The following is a 22,067-nucleotide window of genomic DNA, read 5'->3' on the forward strand; positions in this document are numbered from 1 at the left end:
GCTGATTGGTGTAAAGGCGGCTTACCCCGCCCCCTACCTCTTGCCGCTTCTCGCGCGGAGACGAGAGAGCGGGAAGAGGGAGTGAGTGACAGCGGCGACCTTCGAAGTTCTCCTCCGTTGCCCCGCCTCCCTCCCTCATTCACTGTGGCGGGACGGTGAAACGGAGTCCCGGAGGCTGGTGGATGAGAGGAGAGGCTGGGAAAGGGGGAGAGGCTGGAGGACGAGGACGAAGAGGAAGGAGACATCCCGCTCGCCTCTCCCTTCTGCCGCTTCTTCAGTGTGGCGGGTGGGGAGAATTCATTTTCTGCCTCCGCGCGGGCAGGACGTGCAGCCTGGCGCGTCTCCCTGGGTGGCGGGACATGGGTAGGTCGTCGCCGTGGGGCGTGACGGAAAAGCCTTTGGGCTCCTGGTCGTCCTTGCCCAAGCTTGCTGGGAAGCGCCAGAAGACCTCCTACACCTGCCCGGGGTCTTGGGGCACAAGTTGGGGTTCACACGTTGTCCTCCGTGCCTTCATATCTCGGGAGGAAGGGTAAATGTTCTCCAAGGACCCCCCTTTCCACCCTCCTTTTTTTGGGCAAAGTTTTGTTTCTGGGTTAGTCGGCAATCCAGTGCATCTTCCAGCTCCATTGAATGCCGTGATTTCGCTTCCCAGCACCGTAGGTTCGGACGGTCCTTCCCTGCCTATCCAACCGCGTTGTAGTTTTATTTGTTGGCGGGTCGGGTTGAAGGCGCGTTTCAGGGATAAGCTCGCAGTTAAATCAATCGCGAGCCCACGGCGTCCTTATCCATATGTGGGAAGCTTTTGTTTGCTTGCTTATAACGAGAGTCTAGAGTTCACCCGTTATGGTGAGAGGAAGGCCAACGAGAAAGGAACTTCGTTGAAGTGTGTGGATGCTGTATTTGCTTTGCCTTATATGTGTGTCTGTTTTCTAAAGCAATTGCTCTCTCTACGGATCCAGTGGCTATTTTTTATTAAAGCACCAACGTTAGGAAGCCAGAACAAAATTCTGAAGGTCTGAAATATGCTGATTCTGGCAAATAAAAAATTTGATCTGCCTCCTTTGGGTGATACTATATTACCCTCTTTTTAAAAACTAGTGTGAGAGCCAGAGTAGTTCAGGGTATTGTAGCAGCACCCATAGTGAGTGAAGTAGCTCATAACTCTGGCCTCTTGGTGGTGGGGTAAGTATCTCTGTTTAGGGTTTATAGTGTCAAATAGAAGCTGTCCTCCAGATTTGTTTTATAAAAAGGTGCTGAGGGGAAATCTGAAGCCTTTCCTAGTAGCATATATACAGTACGCTTAACATTTTGAATTACTTACAGAATTTGACTCATTCATACTTTGAACCAGCAGATATGAAGAGAGTTGCGGTTAAGAGAATTCTGGACTGACAAGGTTGACAGGTATGAACAACTTCTGGTTGAGAACCTTAATAGGTGTATGTTTTTAGTGTGTGGGTGTTGTATGAAAGTGTGGTATGAAAACATTTGTTTCCTTTTTATTCATAAATTACATGGCTGGTTTTGTTGTTTTCAGGGTTGTCATACATTTCGCAGTGTAGATTGCCAGTGATTTATTGTAGGGGGAAAATGGTGTCAACTTTTTCTTTTTGTATATTGCAAAGATATTGCGCCCAAACCACGACTAAGACAGTCCTATGCACAGTTAGCTGGGAGTAAGCCACATTATATTAAACAACTTATTTATTAATGGACATGAATAGGATTGCACTGTAAATCACATTCCTGATGTTATAATACTGCTGTGTAATTCATGGCCCACTAATTATAGTTTTATTATTTCTGTTCTTTCCTGTTCTCATTTTGATTCCAAATTGCAATGTGTTTATTTGAGGACAGTGTTTTTGAGGCCAAGGTTGTTGCTACAAATATTTCACACACTTTTGGATTAGTAAAAGCTGGTAGATTAAGTTTGGCAACATATTATCTTCTCAACATACTAACCTTGTATGCTATCATTGTGAAACTTTACTTTAGAAATGAAGCGTGACTGTAATCATGTTTTTATGCTCTGGAAAAATGCTACCTTATACCAAATATCAAGGTTAATCTGACATTACCAAAAGTTGGGAGGGGGTCATTTGCTAGGCTAACCATCTTGTGTTTCCTTGGGTTTCACTGTTTGGAGTGTGTCCTTGTGTGAATGAAAAATAACTAGCTTTTTCAGTAATCAAAGTATATTTAGAGCAGAATGTTGTATGTTTGAAAGATCTTACGTAGATTCTAGACTTAAAGCACTTCAGCTCCTTGTTAATTTTTCATCCTGTGTTGTAATTGTTGGAAAAAATAGCAACAAAGAACCTTGGCTATCAAATTCCTGACATTGTTCTTGAAGAGTGAGATAGAAATATGATTCTATTAATTTGTTTCCAGTCAAAAAACTCAGTGGTAAGTGAAAAGACGAAATAGCAGTGGTGAAATATTAACTAAGCAATTACATTATGTCAAAGGATAAGGCAGGTTGCTTTTGTTTGCTTTGCTTGATAAGCAGTATATGACCACAGCAATGATACTGAAATGATTTTCAGGAAGGAAAAGTCTCTCAGTGTTCAGACATAGCTTCTGTTTCTTTAGATGTACATTGCACAATTAATACTTTGACCTAGAGCTATCTTACAAAAGTCACATCTTCTATTACCTTAGAGTTTACTTTGGAAAGCATGCTAAAAGATCTCATTTTGGTTATGCAGAAGCAACCTAGTTTTGGAATGCCTACCAATAAAAATATATTCTTGCAGCCATCATACTATGTATGAATTTAAGAGATTGAAAAGAGTGTGCGTGTTTTAAAATGAAGTTGAAAACAATGGGAAAGTTCATTCAGTTATTGCAACATTTACAAAATTGAAAGATTTACCCCCCCTCAAAAAAAAATGGGAACCAAGCACATTTCCCTTCACTCAAACTAATGCATGTAACTTGAGCTCTCTTTGTAAACTCCTTACAGCTCTTTTCATTGTTACAAGGTGCACATTCTTTTCCAACTACAACAGTTTGTACTCTTGGGATTTTTCCAACATCTTTATCCACTAGGATTCAGTTCCTAAAATTAGGTGGCTCTGTACTCTGTGGTATGTTGCTTATGCCACAGCAAGTATTGCTCTGTTTAAACAGCTGTGTCCTCCGCATTGGTCTAGGCACCCTTATAATTTACCCATTTGCAATACAAAATAATTTAACATGTAGAAGGTTTCTTTGCAGTATCTGTGCAGTGTGAACAGCTGTGCAGGTAATAGGCTGTTTCAGTGTGTTTTACGTTTTAAAAAGTTTTCATTCTTCTGTTCAGATTGGTTCCTACTCCTGAGTGGGAGATTATCAGCCAAACCTAACCACGGCATATTCTTGCTAGTTAACATGAGAGGGGCTAACACCACAGACCATAGAAAATGTAATTGGTAGAGAGGGCTCTGTGTATTATCACTTCCCCTCTTCTCCTGGGAGGGAAGAAATGTATAGTACTTCCTATTGCACTCTCTCTCTTCCTTTGATCAGCATTGGATGTGGACATGCCTCCACTTGCTCCAGCTTTAGGCATATGCCTGAAGCTAGTTATACTATCAATATAAGTATTTTGCCTACATAGCTTTTCCCATTTGTAAAAGAAAACAAACTGGATTAATAGAATGTATTTTTTCCTTCACTGATATTTGCTGTCGTAGCAGAATTGCAACAAATTGTTGACAGGCAGCTTATTAAAGGTGCATCAAATCAAGTGCTAATAAATTCTACTTCCTTAGTCATTTTCTTAAAGCAAGTACAGGGGTTCTCTTTAACGAAGATTAATGTGCCAGTTTCAAGCAGGTTTTTGAAAGTTATATTTCACAATTTCTGTGTGTTTATAACTAGCGTTTGCTTTCATTGGAAATAAGAGCTGTACTTTTACAGTTACTAAGTAAGAAACAACAGTACTTTTCACCAGTATGTTAAACAGCTCTCTCTGCTCTTTTTCTAGATGTGTTTTGCTAATGGGTGTGAGTAAACTAGATGTCTTATACAGGCGCCTACTGCTCACTAAGCTTTTTATTCAAGGATGGGGAAGACCAGAAGACTTGAAAAGGTAGTTATGCTCACTCATGCTTATATTCCAGATTGGGGTACATGCTCTGTTTTTCAATTTCAAAAAATAGTACCCCCAAAGCTTATATTCTGAGTGCACACTGAAAGCTTAAAACAGTTTTCTTATACTGTATGAAGGAAAAGTTAGAAAAGCATTTGTCTCAAATTGAAGGGTAATATTTGTGTTAATAGATGTTTAAATTTAAAGACTGGTGTCACATTAAAAATAAACAAAGCTTGTGCAGGAGTTAATGTTAACATTGGATATTATAGCATCCTAGGTAGGGGTGGAATTAAAGATCATTTAGGCCAAACAAGAGACAAAATTATAAAACACATTTTTGTGTCTTGTGTGTAGTTATAGCTGAAACTTAACACTATTTTTTTTTGGTCATTAACAGAATATTTGCATTCAGAAAGATTATAGGAAACAGAGAAAAATGTCAAAATCTGGTTTCAAGAGACTATCCAGTGCACATCAACAAGGTATTAAGTTGCCTTTATTTTTTAAGTAGTTTAAGAGTCTTTGCAGATTTGCAATCCTGATTATGAAAAAGGATAAACATTTGTTGAGCTGAAGTATATCTATAGAAAGGAACCTATGCTTGGTAATCTGCATGTTGCTAGAATTCACTAGATGTTAGTGGAAGGGCTGTAGATCAGAGGTAGACCATCTGCCTTGCGTGCAGAAAATCCTTGTTTCAATCTCCAGCACCTTCAGGTAGGGGGGTGCAGATATATTGCCTGCCTGGAGAGTTGCTGCTAGTCAGTGTAGATGATACTGAGCTAGATAGACCAATGATCTGACACTGTATAAGGCAGCTTCCTCTGTCCCACCAAATGTACTTGTTAATGTTTGACAACTTCAGTAAGAATGCAATGTTGTTACTGTAGGTTGAAGAGCAATCAGACTGTAAGATCCTTGATGGGCAGTTCATTTCCCCCTTGGCTCATTATGTACCAGATATCATGCCACCAGAGTCCATCACAGCAAGGTAAGGACAGGCACCTAACGTAAGTTATGAAATTACAGAGAGTGAGATGAGACAAAATGCTGGTGAAAAGGTGACACATATGTGTGTTAATTTTGAATAAGGATAGGTTTGCATGTTGGCTAGGGCTTTGTCTGCACTGAGTGCCACTGGGAACAGCTACCTTATGTGCTGAGAGCTCCTCTTCAAATTTTTGTCCCAGTAAGTATAATACTACGATTAAAAAGGTCCTAACTAAACTTCGTCATGCCTTAAGGGACATTTTAGATCTCGTACAATGTTTTCTCCCCCCATACACATGTGCCAGTTATTCTGGATTTGCATTTGATTGGAGAAATGCCATATATGATGGCTAGCAGCAGTTTTAATTATCACGGTAGCTGGAAAACATTTTCTGCAATCATGCTTATTACTTAAGAGGGGGGAAATGCATTACTAGTCCTTGATGTAAAACTTTGTGTGATATTAGTTGCTAGTCTGTTAACTTGATTTCATGTAGGCATAGTTTAAAAAATGATTGCTTTCTATTTGATAGGTTTCAGTTTTTAGTACCCAAACTATGGAACAGCAAATACAGACCAGTGTGCATTCATTTAGCAGGCACTGGCGACCATGTAAGCATACAACATTACTTCATTAATGCTTTTTTAAAAAAAACCTGTTACACTTGTTCTATTTAATTTAAACTTATTAAATTTTTGTCTCTTTAGTACTTTTGGAGACGACGCACGTTAATGGCCCGTCCAATGATCAAAGAGGCCTGCATGGCTTCACTGTTGTTAGAAAACCCTTATTATATCCTTTATATTAAGCAAAATGTGTCTGTGAAGCACAGATCTAGAGAGGAAAGATGCTGCTGCCTAGTCCTGTGTTTAGTTCCAACACTAATATAGTGAATGGAGATGTCAAATGTGTCAAATCATATGAAATGTAAACCATTTATATGTTTCCTGTATAGATTAGTAGCTTAGAAATTGACAAAACCATAGTAAATGACCTGTAAGTGACCTAATGATTATACTTAAGTATGTGTGGTTCTGCTTGAAAAGAAATCATATATTCTGTGGATATTTTGCAACTCTCCAAAAGCATAAATAACTCAAATTAATGTTGTGTGTATGTAATCATATATAAAGTAAAACTATATGCAAATAGACTCCAGGGCATCATTATCTAAAATTAGACACATTTTAAATGCAGCTTGGGGAGGGCATGAGGACCATTTAAAGAAAAAATAATAGGAAAAGAATGCATTGCCCCACTTGATTGCCATGTTTTCATTTGGCTTGTCACAGTTAAGAGATTCAGTTTCCAAATTACCAACCAGCAGTCTTTCATAAAATATTAGTTTTCTGTCTCCCTGTTTGAAGCCACTGCATTAATTTATCTATCAATAAACCTGAGGGTTTTTTAAAATCCAATCCTCTTCTGTTGGCATTTTGATAACACAAAAATGGAAATCTGTCACCAATTGGGCAGCTGTTAACAAATTCTGAATTACTTTCTTATAGAGATATTATATTTATCCCAAGATGTAGCCCAAGAGTACAAAAATTTAATTCACATATTATAATTTTCTTAATACTAGTTGGCAGCAATTAAACATTCAGAATGTTTGTGTGGAACGTGTCTGGATCATAGCCATCATTCTAAGCAATGTTACTGAAATTCCTAACAAAGCAGTAAGACAAGTTTTTCATATTGCTGTTTAGTTATATATAATGACTTGCCTAGATAAGTCATTCAATGATTGAAATGTTAAGCATGTGTGAACTCAAATCTCCTATGTCTAACATAATGCATGAGCTCACATTAAAGGTAAAGGTAAAGGGACCCCTGACCATTAGGTCCAGTCGTGATCGACTCTGGGGTTGCCGCGCTTATCTTGCTTTATTGGCCGAGGGAGCCGACGTACAGCTTCCGGGTCATGTGGCTAGCATGACTAAGCCACTTCTGGCGAACCAGAGCAGCGCACGGAAATGCCGTTTACCTTCCCGCCGGAGTATTACCTATTTATCTACTTGCACTTTGACGTGATTTCAAACTGCTAGGTTGGCAGGAGCAGGGACCGAGCAATGGGAGCTCACCCCGTCGCGGGGATTCAAACCACCGACCTTCTGATCGAACTTCTGGCGAACCAGAGCAGTGCACGGAAACGCTGTTTACCTTTCCGCCGGAGTGGTACCTATTTATCTACTTGCACTTTGACGTGCTTTCAAACTGCTAGGTTGGCAGGAGCAGGGACCGAGCAACGGGAGCTCACCCCGTCGCGGGGATTCAAACCGCTGACCTTCTGATCGGCAAGTTCTAGGCTCTATGGTTTAACCAACAGCACCACCCGCGTCCCTCACATCACCTCCTGTTTAATTGTTAAATTCCAAGCCTAAAGCCACACAGTTAAAATAACTTTTATTTTAGTGTGCACATTTTTTTAAAAAAAACCTTTAAATATAAATTGTAATGAAAATGTTGAGACTCAAAAGGTATATACATTTCCATATTAATTTCTTTGACTCTTATCTGTACATGGATGCAGAAAACCCAAGGATCAGTTGTAAGTATTAGCAATGTACTGTATTCTGTGATACATTTAGGAAACAGATATACTGCTTAAAATTTACAAGTTATATCTTATTTCTGATGTATCGTGTTTATTTGAATTTATTCCTTTTTGCAAGAAACTCATTTTAAGCCACAATGGTCAATAATACAAATAGGAATATTGCATTCTGCCACTTTAGGTGCTAAGGTAAAGGTAAAGGTACCCCTGCCCATACGGGCCAGTCGTGTCCGACTCTAGGGTTGTGTGCCCATCTCACTTAAGAGGCCGGGGGCCAGCGCTGTCCGCAGACACTTCCAGGTCATGTGGCCAGCGTGACGAAGCTGCTCTGGCGAGCCAGCACCAGCGCAGCACACGGAAACGCCGTTTACCTTCCCGCTATAAAGCGGTACCTATTTATCTACTTGCACTTAGGGGTGCTTTCGAACTGCTAGGTGGGCAGGAGCTGGGACCGAAAGCGGGAGCTCACCCCGCTGCAGGGATTCGAACCGCCGACCATGCGATTGGCAAGCCCTAGGCGCTGAGGTTTTACCCACAGCGCCACCCGCGTCCCTCACTTTAGGGGCTACATAACCTTTTAAAGTTGCTACCTTCTGCATACCTTGAATTTGGTAACTGTGTTAATGCTGAATGTCTTCAAATCCTTTATATAAGCTATTTCTATAAATAACCTTGTTCCAAGTATGCAGCAACTTGGTGTTGCAAGATGTTCAGATGTATGAAAACTAGGTCATTTCATAGAGTGCCAATCACTGTAAATAAATTTCACAGTGAAGGCTTTATGTGGCTGTAGCATTTCACTTGTTTCTTTTGCCAACCATTTTGAGTGAATAGTGGCAGCTTTCCCCAACTGAGAAGGGGAGGATAATACATTCCTCATCTCTCCATTCTTCCCTTCTGTTTCCCCAAATTAGCAAAGTGCTCTGAACAAGCATAGCATGATGGATTCCAACCAGCCACCAGAGCTATCCATCGTAAAGTTAAATTGTTGCAATGTACTTGTAATATTTCACAGCAGACAAAACTGCTGTATAACTACAGTACTTGGAAAATAAATCCTGTAACTTCAGTGCAGGTATCTCTGCAAAACAAATTTGTTTAATAGTGTAGCACATTTGAAATTCTGGCCTTAATAGTAATTGTAGATTGATGGATAAGTTTCACAAAGTCCACAGCTTTTCTTCATATGGCAGTATCAATATTTTGAGGCCTTTTTGTCATAAAGCAACTTTATAAAGAAAATATTTTACTTTATTTGCCAAAATCCATTGTTGGCAGTTTTGTGTGGACTGTGCTCCTGTTAACTGTAGTTCAAATAGCTATATAGTTGGGTCCAGTTTGTCCAGGCAGCAGCTACTAGGTTTAAATATAATCATAACCCTTCCTCAAATTAAATGAGAGAGAGTTTTCATGAGGACAGTGGTCTGAATTGTAGAAGATATGATGATAGGTGCATTTGTTAATATATATGTAAAGTTTGCCTTTCTTTTCTCGGGAGAAAAGAAGATCATGTCTGAAAAATGTCTCTGACCTGTTTGTCATGGGAGGAGCTCTTGTGCTAGAATCAGCTGTTCTTCTGCACTGGTTAGAAAGAGAAGGCTATGGACCCCTTGGGATGACAGGAATATCCATGGGAGGACATGTAAGAATCTTTATTTGAAAAATAGTAAATAAGTTGAAGCTTACATATGTCTATCATTAGCTGGTTTTAAGTTTTGTAAAATAAGTTACAATATAAGTGAGTTATCTAAATCACATGACATAGACATGAAAAATGGGATGCGCAGATATGGAAATGGCCTTACATTTTCATATTCCATTAGAATGAATACTGAATATAGTTTGATCAAATTCTTATTAAATTTCAAGTTTATGTCCTGGTACACATCCCAGGTACAAACCCATGAAACATATGAAGTATTGTTGGCCTATCACTTACCTTAGACAAGTCTACCTCAGCAAATCTGTTGTGAAGATTAAATGAGAACCTTACTTATGTTACTCAGAGATTCTTGGAAAAAGGACCTCAGGATTTGTATTAAAGAGGGAAGGAGGATTACTTGGAAGAAGAATTTGTATCGGATGCATACATAATGATTAAAATTATGAAATGCTTTTCAAAATCTGAAGTTTTAGATGATATTTTTATATAAATGCCACTTAAGTTTGTTGTGAATAAAATCTGGAAGGGGAAAGAAAAGGGAAGGATTTTTTGTATTCTAAAATATGTTGAGGGGTGAAAGCTATTTCTCTCAGGTAGTAATTTCATTTTACTTGTGCTTATGAAAACAAAATAAGTCTGTCGCTCCCTAAGGAATTATGAAACCAACTGTGCTGTATAATTTATTTCAATTTGCGGTAAATGCATTGTGTGTGTAAAGAAAACAGATAAAGATTTACGTTAAAGGATTTTGGAGGAAAAATACTGAGGTGACTAATACAATACAAATCACAGGCGCTATTCATCTTCGGTGACAAGCAGTATGTAATCTGAAAAAAATATTGTATTGTCTTCTATTTGACAGATGGCATCATTAGCAGTGTCAAACTGGCCTAAACCGTTGCCACTAGTTCCTTGTCTCTCCTGGTCTACAGCCTCTGGTGTTTTTACTACGGTAATCTATTTGTAGTGTACAATGCCAACAAGTGGGAAACCAAAAGGCTTCAAAGCCCTAATATTAACCAGGTTTGATTTATTGTTGGGATATTTCATAGTAGAAATACTTTGTGTTCTTGGGGTTAGGGTAGAGTTACCAAATTTTGAATTGAGGAGGAACTTTTTTTAAATAGTTATTCCATCTCTCAGTACCTCAACAAACATTCCATTTTTAAAATGCTTTATGAGGCATGAAAGGCAGCTTAGTGAAACATGCAAACCTAAAGCTTCCATGGTTCTTTGATCCTTGCCCTTGTTTGTAGATGTGCCCAGAGATGTTTTCACAGCTCATGGGGAAACTTTGCTAAAATGATATAAATTAAAATTATTTTTATATAGTTGGTGTCTTTAGAATAAGAGTTCATAATGCCTTGTCACTGCTTTATAATGTCTTTAATTTCAGGGTGTACTGAGCAAGGCAGTGAACTGGAGACAGCTTGAGAAACAGTATTATTCAGAGACTGTTTATGAAGAAGAGATCATTCAAATGCTTGAATATTGTGGAGTAGGTATAATTTTATTTTTCATACTAAATATTAGCTCCACAGTTTGACCATTGAAAACATGTCATAATGCTCAAGCACTTCAGCAAAAACATTAGATATGAAACTATAGGATTTGTTATACATATATTCTTGTCAAAAGATGGATTAACATTGTTTTTTTTAAAAAAATGCATTACCCTTCTACTCTTTATTATTTTTACACTGGTGAATGGTGGATTGTGAGAGAGCTTGTCAAACTACAGTATGTGATTAGGAAGGAGCATTTTCATCGTATGACTAGAACCAACCAGAGCACTTAACCAGAAAATTGAATTTTTGGATTGCTTTTGTAAAAAAAATACTGCATTTCCTCTTACATTTTGTATGTTGGTTGCTAAATGGCTCCCATGTTTGTTACATGTTCACCAACAATTTAGTAAACAACATAGCTGTTCATAGATGCTTAGAAATTATAACTAGGGATTATTTCTTGTTATCAGGTTATCAAAAACATTAATGTAAGGATCCATAGACAGAATATCAGATGCTATATTTTCAATAGGAAAATGTAATGGGCCACCTGTCTCATTTCTCTTCAGTAATAATAATAATTTATTGTTTAGGACACGGGTGGTGCTGTGGTCTAAACCACTGAGCCTAGGGCTTGCCGATCGGAAGGTTGGCGGTTCGAATCCCCGCGACGGGGTGAGCTCCCGTTGGTCAGTCCCAGCTCCTGCCCACCTAGCAGTTCGAAAGCACGTCAAAGTGCAAGTATACAAATAGGTACCGCTGTCTGCGGACAAACATCGGCCTCCTCGGCCTATAGAGCGAGATGAGCGCACAACCCCAGAGTCGTCTGCGACTGGACCTAATGGTCAGGGGTACCTTTACCTTTACCTTTATTATTTATACCCCACCCATCTGGCTGGGTTTCCCTAGCCACTCTGAGGGGCTTCCAACTGAATATTAAAAACACAATAAAGCATCAAACATTAAAAACTTCCCTAAACAGGGCCGCCTTCAGATGTCTTTTAAAAGTAAAATAGTTGCTTATTGCCTTGACATCTGCTGGGAAGGTGTTCCACAGGGAAGGCGCCACTAACAAGAAGGCCCTTCCTGGTTCCATGTAACCTCACTTCTCACAGCGAGGGAACCGCCAGAAGGCCCTCGGTGCTGGACCTCAGTGTCCGGGCTGAACAATGGGGGTGGAGACGCTCCTTCAGGTATACAGTAGTACCTTGGTTTGCAACTGCTTTGGATCGCAACTGTTTTGGATTACAACCACGTCAAACCCGGAAGTACGTGTACCTTTTTTTGGATTACAACCTGTTTTTTTTTTTTATTACAACCAATTTGGGGGGGGAGGCCACATTGACGAAAGCATGCCTTGGGTTACAACCTGTTTTGGTTTACAACCGGACCTCCGAAATGGATTACGGTTGTAAACCAAGGTACCACTGTACAGGATCGAGGCCGTTTAGTTCTCCTGACAGTGACCAGATGTTGGGGGGTTTTTTAGACCACTGTTGCAGAATGTGGAGGAGGGCTTCTTCTTTTCTTTGGCGATCACTCATAGCCGAGTAAGATTGTCCTCCATGAACACAGTATTAATGGTGTGTCCCTAGGTGACTGTGGAGGCCAATTTTGGATCCACACGTCCTTTTACAGTGGGTACATAGGTTTCTGGATGGGAGTTGATTTTTGTGAGGGTTTGACAAACGTGCCTTCCTCTTCGCTTGTTTCTTCCTTTCATCCTCAGTTTGAGTATCTTCAAAGTCCACGACACCTTTGGTAAAGGCTATTCTCCAATTGGAGCACTTGCAGGCCAGTGTTTCCCAATTCTCGGTGTTTATACTGCATTTTGTTAAATTTGCCTTGAAAGAGTCTTTAAACCTCTTTTGTGAACCACCAGCATTACATTTTTAGAGTAGTCGCTTTGGAAGACTATAATCAGGCATCCGCTCAAATGAAGTGGTGCATGTTTCACAAGCGTACAGTAAGATTGGTAGTACAATAGCTCTGTAAACAAGCATTTTGGTTTCCCTGCAAATGTCCCGGTCCTCAAACACTCTGCACTTCAATCGAGAGAAAACTGCACGCACAGAGCTCAGGTGATGCTGGATTTCGGCATCAATGCCTGCCCTTGTGGAAAGATAACTGCCCAGGTAGGAAAAATAGTCGACATTTTCCAACATTACACTGTTAAGTTGGATTTGTGGCACAGCAGAGGGGTTGTTTTGTGCTTGTTGGTGCAGCACTTGGGTTTTTTGGATGTTGAGCGATAGGCCAAGCTTTTCATAAGCTTCTGTGAAGATATTTAGGGTGGTTTGGAGGTCATCCTCTGAGTTTGCACACACTACATCGTCATCAGCATTTTGAAGCTCTATGACAGAAGTTATGGTAACCTTCCTCTTTGCTTTCAGCCTAACTTAAGAGTTTTCCATCTGTTCAATATATGATTTCTACCCCGGTGGGGAGTTTCCCTTCGACAATGCTCCTTGCACTCTATCCCTTTTAGTTAGGAAATAATTATAGGAGGACTTGGAGAAATGTGGTAGTGGCAGAAGAAGGGTTCTTTATTCTCCTACTCACCTGCGCAGTCTTTCCCAGCTGTTTCATATTTTGCATAGGAAACAAAAAAGCAATGACTAGATGTGCTAGGAGGCCACTAATGGAAGATGCCAAGCTGTTGCCACATCAAGTGACTGCTGGTAAAACTATTGCCTGGAATTTCTGAAGATGATGGAGAATAGAAAACTTGGGGTTTTTGGTGTTTCCAATGCTAGTTATGTGTAATGAGCTTCTCAAAATATTGGGACTAAAATGTCTTCCTCCTAGTAAGAAAATTATAAATCAGTGGGAAAGCATCTCGTTCTCTAGGAACATTTATTCTATGTTAAGCAGAACTGAGAACTGCATATCTTGCATATTCCTTTACCCTTTCTGGTGCAGTTGGTACTGTATGCGTTGCAAGTACTCAACGTTAGGTAACAGAATACACACAACAGCCTATATTGTTGTAAACTGCTTGGGCTTTTTTTTTTAAACAATCAAGTGTTATATAACTTTTGTGAAATAGATACTTTGAGAAAGCCTAGTGTAGAATGAGGATGATTTAATCATTTATGATAGGGGAGAGGACACTATGTTTCTGCCTTTCTCTCTAAGGATGCTTGTGGGTGTGCTTGCATTTGCACAGATTTCAAATTTCTGAAAATAAATTCCACCCTACCCACCCCAGATACGGTTAAATTAAAAGTTGTTAACATAGGGGTGCATTCATAAGGCAGTTTCATACAAGCCAAAGGTTGGGATATGTCACTTTAGTCTTTTCTATGTTTACATAGTTTAAGTGACTCACATTAGAAATTAAATTGTTCTCAAGATTCAACACTGTCAATTGTATCTTATATAATGTAAGAGATATTTGGTGTTGTAGTCACCATATATTTGGGAAGTGTCTTGAGTTAAAATATAAACTCTGCCATATTCTTTTAGAGCAGCGGTCACCAACCATGTCCTCCAGATGTTGCTGCACTTCAGATTCCATCATCCCTGACTTACTAGCATTCTAAGTAAAGTTCATGGCAATTGGGAGTCCCACCAGCATCCAGAACGCACTACATTAGATACCCCTGGATTAGAGTAATGGAACATCTAGCTCATTCAAGAGAGCAAATCATAGAAGTTGCTTCATACTAACCCCCCCCCCCAGAGCAAATGTTTTAGGGTTACCAGAGGAACTGATACCTTACAGGATATCTACCTAATATTCAAAGTGTCGTAATTGAATAGATATTTTTGTTTAGACAGATTCATTCAAGATGGGACAAGACTTTGTTAAAAATTCTCCTGGCAGTGTGGACAGTTTAAGCAATCTGGATCTGCATTCCGGTATGCTGAACCTGGATACCAGAAGCAAAGCTCTATCTTCGGAAGCTGGTCACTGCATTAGCAGTAGCAGAACTCCTCTAAGTGCCTCAGTGGAAGGACTGTTAGTGCAAGAGGCGTCAAAAATGCAGTGCATAAACCAGACGTTTTCAACCAGCAGCAGTAGCAATAAGGATTTTACCAGTAATCAGAAGCATCTGATAAGTGGAAAAAGGGACAGTTTACAAAGAGAATCTTTAAGATTCATGAAAGGGGTGATGGACGAATGTACTCATGTAGCTAATTTTTCAGGTACATGTTATTTTAATACAGTTTTGAAATTCTTCTTTTTGCTGCCCTCTGCCTATTTCTACCCTGTTAAGTAATACTTCTGTTTTTTGTTTTCTTTCTCCAAATTTTCATTTCTGCATTTCTAAGTAATCTCTGAGCACATAAAGCATTTAAATCTGATTTTTTCCCCTTTCTTCTTTATATTCAGTGGTGTCTAGTTTGTCTCATAGGACTAGAAATGTAGCTTATATCGTAAGTTGCATAGTCTGTGGAGCTATTTGAAGCCTCACATGATCACTAACAGCATAATTCTCTGGTCTGCACAAGGCAAAAAGCAGATAGGGTTGAACACAGCTGTTGCCTCATTGTAAATTATGGTGAACTGGTGGAACAGCAGCTAGATCAATACCTATCAACATGCAAAGCTTTGTGTGAGCAGAGAAGGTATAGTAGCGGCTAGTGACATAAATATAAGTGGGACTAGGGCTCCTTGTTCTGCAAGGCGAGGACCAAAAAAATATTGAAATGAAAAAATTGAGCACCAGGGCCAATTATTCTCAACAAAGCCCAGCAGAAAAACAAAATGCAAAACTGTGCCATAGACCATGCAACATGTTGAAATTGATAGGGCATGGTCATAGACAATACCCCACTACCCCATGTGTCTATGAACCAAAAAGACACAGGGAAGGAGGCCACAAGGTCAACATGAGACCACTGCAGATCACAAGATGATGCTAACATACTAGAGCAGGTTATTAGGCTATAAGGTGGTTCTTCAGCAGGATCAAGAAAGCTGGTTTCATAGTCACAACCTATTGTATATGGACTAATTTTCCTTTGCTGTTCTTTCCCAGTCTTGTGTAATCTAACATAAGCTACTGACAGTGTTGCTTCAGCAGTAAAAAAGAACTAAGGCTGCATTAAATAGTTGCCATTTGCTGAAGACATGATTGTGAATTGTGGATTCCCATGCAATTACCTTGTAATTTTAACCTTTCTGTAACATTGTCTTCTGAACTAAAGATAGCATATTTAGCTTTAAAGAGCTTTGTTCCTTGTTCTCAGTTCCAGTTGATCCAACACTGATCATAGTAGTTCAAGCCAAGGAGGATGCTTATATTCCAAGAACTGGTGTACGTAGCCTTCAAGAAATATGGCCCGGATGTGAAATCAGATACTTGGAAGGAGGTCATGTTAGTGCATACCTCTTCAAACAAGGATTATTCAGGTGAGGCATTGATTAAGCAATGAAAATCAAACAAAGCTTTTATACTCTACTACTACTGCATCTCTTAAGTGCTAAGTATACATATTTTGTTGTGGCAGTCTGAAAGTTGCCTGCATTCAACAAATTTAGGTCACTTCAAAGCTAGTAGTAAGTCATGGTTTTGTGCTATGTGAACAAGCTGAATTGAGTCTTGGGCTTATGGTCTCCCGTCTCCTCAGTTTGAGCCAGGCTTGTTTTAACAAACCATAGTTTAAAATAACTATAGAGTTCCACCTAGCTTGGATGTAGTCTGAAACAGGAAATGTATACTGCCAGGTTGTTACAACAGTGAAGTGGTGGTGTATAAACCTAGGTTCTCTTCTCATTAATTTAGTGCTAAATGACAGCATTACATCTGAAATGAGCTTTATTTCCTACTCAGTTCTGTTTTATATTTCAGTTGTTGCATTTGTTACACCTAAATTGTGGATTTCTGAGATTTGTGGCTTTGTTTATAATTGGCAGGAAGTGCCCAGCATTGCCCAGGAATTTTTAGAAACACTTTTGTATGTGTGTGTTTTATAAATGAATAGTGTAATCTGTGAGTTTTGACTCATGACACTCAAAATTAGGTGAAGTCACACCAAGTCAAGTTTGGTTCATCAACTTGAATTAAAATTATGTCCATTGTTCAAATGTCAATGAAGACTTGCTGCTGCACTCCCCCTGCTCCCTGGATCTGGAACCCTCATACTGGGTTTGGTGATGATTTATTGAGAGGCAGCCAAATCTATGCCAAAAAAAGTCCTGTATTGCTCCGCTAAATTGAATCAAAATGGCACCTAGCATCCAAACATTGCTGAAGACAACTGCCCCCACATTGGCAACTTTCATGCCAAGTTAGGCAACAGTATTTCAAGTGGTGGCTGAAGATATGCAAAAAAATGGGCATATTCGTGGCAAGGTTGTGTTTTATTCCACCATTTTTATTTTAAACTGGCATGCTGAATTCAAACATCAATGTAGGCCACCACCCCAACTCAGGAACCCTAAAATTTGGCAACTATATCTCAAGAAGTATCCGAATGCTGAAAACAGACAAATGGACATTTTTCTAAAATGTATAGTAGAAGCAGGTGCTAAAATCTTTTGTTAGATCACTGTGCTGCATCTGGACAAAAAAATATTGTAAATTATTAGTGTACCTTCATTAATGTTGTTAATCTTCTCTTTCTCTTAGACAAGCTATATATGATGCCTTTGAACGCTTTCTCCAGAAATACGCTGTATAGCTCTGTCCTTTGGAGCCGCTCTATATAGACTTGTTCTGAGCTCTTTTTTACATGGATCCTCATGTTGACTTCATGTGGAGAACAAGTCAGACATAAGTTCAGTTAAGTCACCAACTGGACGGTAAACTGAACTTGGCGTTATATCAGAATGAAATCAACCAATTTCAAACTTGCACCAGTCATTGCCAATGACAATTTTAGCACAATTTCTTAATACAGGTAATGTCTGTCTAAAGAATAGGCTGATTTTTAAGACTATAGTTATTTCAAGAGTACACTTATTCTTTGAAGAGAGACCAACGCAGGCTGCTTAAATTTGGTTTATATAAATTTTAGCATAAGTTTCACACCCCAGGTTGTCACTAGGGCTAGGAATTCAAAAATTCCTTCAGGGAGACCAACTAGACTCTCAATAATGAGCTCAACTTGAAAAGTTTATTCATAATAAAAATTATTAAGATGGCCTATGCTCTGGGGAGTAGGCAGCTACATACCCCCACAATCTTCTGTATTCCCTGGCCCTATTTCAACTTCAGTTGGAAGAACAAAGTTTGCACATTACTTTCCTGTACCTCATAATTGGTTCTTTAAAACTATTTGCCCACCTTTAATCATTTAAAGTAGCATGCTAGGTGTGCTCTTATTTTAAAATGGAGGGAGGAGGTGCATACTTCTGTTGAGGAATCATAAAATGTTAATTGACTGAATTGTTACACCTGAAATGAAAATAAAGTGTGAATCCTTCTGTATATGTTGCATGTTTAATGTTGGTTTTCTTACAAACTATTTTGCATCATGTTGCAGTAAAGAGGGATTAACTTCATTTGGATCCAACCCAATATTGTAGTTAATTCCTCTTTAGTTCCATTGAAATCAATGGGACAAGTTAATCAAGACTAAGTTGACTCTCAATATTTTTAATGGGATGAAAGTGACCATCTTCATTTGGATCCAATCCTTATTATCCCAGCATTCCCCATGCTGTCTTCCACATAGTTCCAGAAGGTCCCCCAACACTCCAGAACAGCCTTCAATGGGGCTGCTGTGTTTCAGGGAGCAGGACTTGGTGAAAATAAATTCCCCCATTATTCAGTGGTTGCATCCTGTGACTTGAGCTAGCCTCACAGAAGCTCTTCATCTTACCCATTGTATTTTCTTTCATATTATATGGAAGTTAGTATGTGCTGTTGAATTTGATAAAATATTATTGTGGCTGAATCCAATAAAGTTATAACTTCTGCTCACACAACACAATCTCTTTCCCTCCATCCCAAATCTGCTAGAGGGTTGGGGGGAAGCTCAGAGGAGATTGGGCTTCTGTTGTGTGAGTGGAAGTTGTTAAACCCATGTAGTGACTTAGTTGGATACAACTCTCTAAGTGTAACTGGATTCTGCTGAATAATTAAAGGTGAAGTCAGCCCACTTATCTAGGAATAGGTCCTATTGAATTTGGACATGTTTAGTACACCTGCATAAGACTGTACGTACTAGAATATTTTTTGAAGAGCAAAGTCTGATGAAGAGGAAGTTTATTAAAAGTACCAAAGCCTAAGTAAAAATAAAACTTGACCGAACTTCCTAATCATAGTGAACAGCACTTTACGCTGAAGCAGCAGCTTTAAGTGGATTCCAGATACTGCTGAAGTCTTGTTCAAAGTAATTTCCTGGAGAACTAAAGTATTAAAACTCGCTCCTTTGATGATAAGTTATGGATAACTGCAGACCCTCCAAGTGTCCCTATTTTCCAGGGATAGCCCCGGATTTACAGAAGCCATCCCGGTTTCAGATTTGATCCCAAAATGTCTCATTTTCCACTAGGATAGCCCTATTTTCATCTGAGAAATGTTGGAGGGTATGTAACTGGCACAATATTTAAAATTAAGTATTTATGGCCCACATGAATCGGCTCTATGTCTCTTTTTGGAGTGTTCCGGTTCCAGGTTTCTGGAACACCAGAATTTGCAAAAACGGATTGGCTTGAAATAGCTGGACGTTTGAATATGGAATCTGCCACAATATTATGCATCTACTAGAATTTTATACCGCAAAATCTGCTGTAGCAGGAGCAGTAACATGCTTGAGTGTCCAATTTAGTGATTAAGGGGGTGGTATTCATTGCTAGTGCTACCCAGTGTAGACACACTGAAGTTAATGGACATGGTGGGTTCCTTGTAAAGCACTTTGAGGTCTTTTTCAACAATCCAAGTGGTATATAAATTTTGCTAAATAAATATTGTCAAATTTGTCTAAATATCACTATTCTAGGACTACTGTTTATGTGAATTAGTGTGTCATAATCATATGCTTTCAACAGTATTTTATAGAATTAATTAATCTTGCATTTAAAGTGCATTCTGTATTTCAAAGACCGGCAAAATTATTGGTAACAAAGTCTTTGATAACAAAGTTTTGTGGCCTTACTATATTCAAATGTCTCTAATACTCTTGCCTAACACATTTCATTTAAAAGAATTTACTAATGGTGTTCTAATCAAAAAGGAAAATCATAGTTAAATGAAAGTAAGTTTCAGAATTCTGTGTACTTTTCTAAACTGCATTTTATATTTTTCAATAAAACCTTGCAAAAACATTTTCATGCTGCTGGTCTGTATTGTGAAGAGCCTTCTTGTAGACAGTTGCTTTGTCATTAGGCTCCAATGAAAGTACTGTATCCGAATTGAGTAGCCAAACCAAGTTTTAGTAGGGTCTGCGACTGGGATTGCCGTACCCATGGGCTCTATGTAATCTTAAATGGCAATGTTTTATATGAAAATAGTTGACCTCTTCCAAGACAACTCTCCCAAGAACCTGAATTACTCAATAGTGAAAAAACAAAACACAATGCTCATACATAAAAGATACTATTTGAAGTTTCATATTTGCTGTATCTAATTATTGTCTACTTCCAGGGAATATACACTATTTGGAGTATGCTTCGGCATAAAGGTGTTCTCAACCAGAAACATCACCCGTTTTGTCTTTGCTATGCAGCCTTGATGAATCTAATGAATGACCTTGTCAAGATGTTCTCCGTTCAATCTTGAATCGTTTAGGAAAATATGACATTGGAAATCATTCTATATAAAGAACACAATTTCCTGAAACTTGAGCCAAAATGAGTCCTAGATCTTTATGTCCTGTACTCAGAAAGCTTATTTAAGAAGGATCTTATATTTAAGAACTGATTTACCCAGATAAACACTGTCTCTCAAAGTAGCATGTAATATCCTTCAATGGACAGTATGAGCCACAGTCTTCTTTGACGATCACTCGTAGCCGAGTAAAATTGTCTTCCATAAACACAGTTTTAACAATGAGTCCGTAAGTGACTCTGGAGGCCAATTCTGGAACCACACGTCCTTCCACAGTGGGGACATAGGTTTCCCGGCAGGAGTTGATCACAGTGTGGATTTGCCAAGCATGCCTTCCTCTTAGCACGTTTCTTAATATGAGCCACAGGTAGACAAGCAGCATTGGGTATGTAGTAGAATGAATAGAAGCATCTAGAATACCTAGGTATCAGAACCTAAAACTAATCCAATACAATTGGTCAGTAAAAGATGTTGGACATTTATGCTATTGACTCCATAGCTAAAGTGTAGGTAGCAGTAATATTAATACAGAAGTTTGCATTGTGGGAGAGACATATGCTGTCTCCCATTATATGCCCCTAAATGTCTCTACCCAGTAATGCAAGATGGAGCAAGATGCCCTCCTTATGCCCTCATAACCACTTTCATTTGTGGTTTAGGTTCTTCTCATACGTTTTTATCTGTTCACATGATTTACAGACAGGCAGTTTTTTCCTAACCATTTCGCATACACAATTTTATGAATTTCATGCATTTTAAGTGGCATGTTCTAGTTGCCTTCTAAAATTATTTGTAGTTATGTAAATTTAGGGGACGCGAGTGGCGCTGTGGTCTAAACCACTGAGCCTTTTGGGCTTGCCGATCAGAAAGTCGGCGGTTCGAATCCCCACGATGGGGAGAGCTCCTGTTGCTCGGTCCCTGCTGCTGCTAACCTAGCAGTTCGAAAGCACGTCAAAGTGCAAGTAGATAAATAGGTACCGCTCTGGCGGGAAGGTAAACGTTTCCGTGCGCTGCTCTGGTTTGCCAGAAGCGGCTTAGTCATGCTGGCCACATGACCCGGAAGCTGTACGCTGGCTCACTCGACCAGTAAAGCGAGATGAGCGCTGAAACCCCAGAGTTGGTCACGACTGGACCTAATGGTCAGGGGTCCCTTTACCTTTACCTATGTAAATTTAGTATTTATATCATTTTTCAAATACCTTGTGGATTCTTTTAAGAGCTATGGATTGCTTGTCAGGCAATTTTTTAAAGTGATGAATTGCAAAGCAGCTTCTCTAGGTGCATGTCTGATATGGAAGGAATGCTTTCTATCCTATGCTGTTTCAGTTGTAAGTAAAATCTGTCTAACCTGACATTTCCTGTGGTACTATCAGGTGACTACATTAGTATTTTAAATAGTTTGGGGGATTTTAGCTGCATTTTATGTACGTTTTTTCATATGCTACTTAGTTGTTTGCTTTATCATTCTAAATAAAAATAAATGCTGCAGAATGAATTAAAGCAAATGCAGGGCATAATTGATAAGCATTATTGGACTAGTAG

General features: G+C 39.1%; 1 protein-coding gene across 9 annotated transcripts; it reads left to right on the forward strand.

Moving 5' to 3' along the window:
* The first annotated feature begins 73 nt into the window (after positions 1 to 73).
* Positions 74 to 20,023, forward strand: ABHD18 (abhydrolase domain containing 18). Of its 9 annotated transcripts, none has more exons than XM_028744456.2 (14): positions 75 to 363; positions 1,352 to 1,404; positions 3,974 to 4,078; positions 4,479 to 4,563; positions 4,972 to 5,072; positions 5,605 to 5,683; positions 5,780 to 5,864; positions 7,596 to 7,623; positions 9,133 to 9,271; positions 10,155 to 10,244; positions 10,689 to 10,790; positions 14,580 to 14,952; positions 16,000 to 16,162; positions 17,382 to 20,023. In XM_028744456.2, exons 3-14 carry the CDS (start codon positions 3,987 to 3,989, stop codon positions 17,431 to 17,433), a joined length of 1,389 nt encoding a protein of 462 aa, XP_028600289.2. In that variant the 5' UTR covers positions 75 to 363; positions 1,352 to 1,404; positions 3,974 to 3,986; the 3' UTR covers positions 17,434 to 20,023. The 9 variants fall into 9 exon arrangements, with proteins under 9 accessions (XP_077790165.1, XP_028600289.2, XP_028600288.2 ...); XM_028744455.2 differs by having other exon boundaries at positions 1,355 to 1,404; XM_028744454.2 differs by having other exon boundaries at positions 75 to 286; positions 1,355 to 1,404.
* The last annotated feature ends 2,044 nt before the right edge of the window (positions 20,024 to 22,067 follow it).

Source organism: Podarcis muralis, chromosome 9 (assembly GCF_964188315.1).
Source record: "Podarcis muralis chromosome 9, rPodMur119.hap1.1, whole genome shotgun sequence".
Lineage (NCBI taxonomy): Eukaryota > Metazoa > Chordata > Lepidosauria > Squamata > Lacertidae > Podarcis > Podarcis muralis.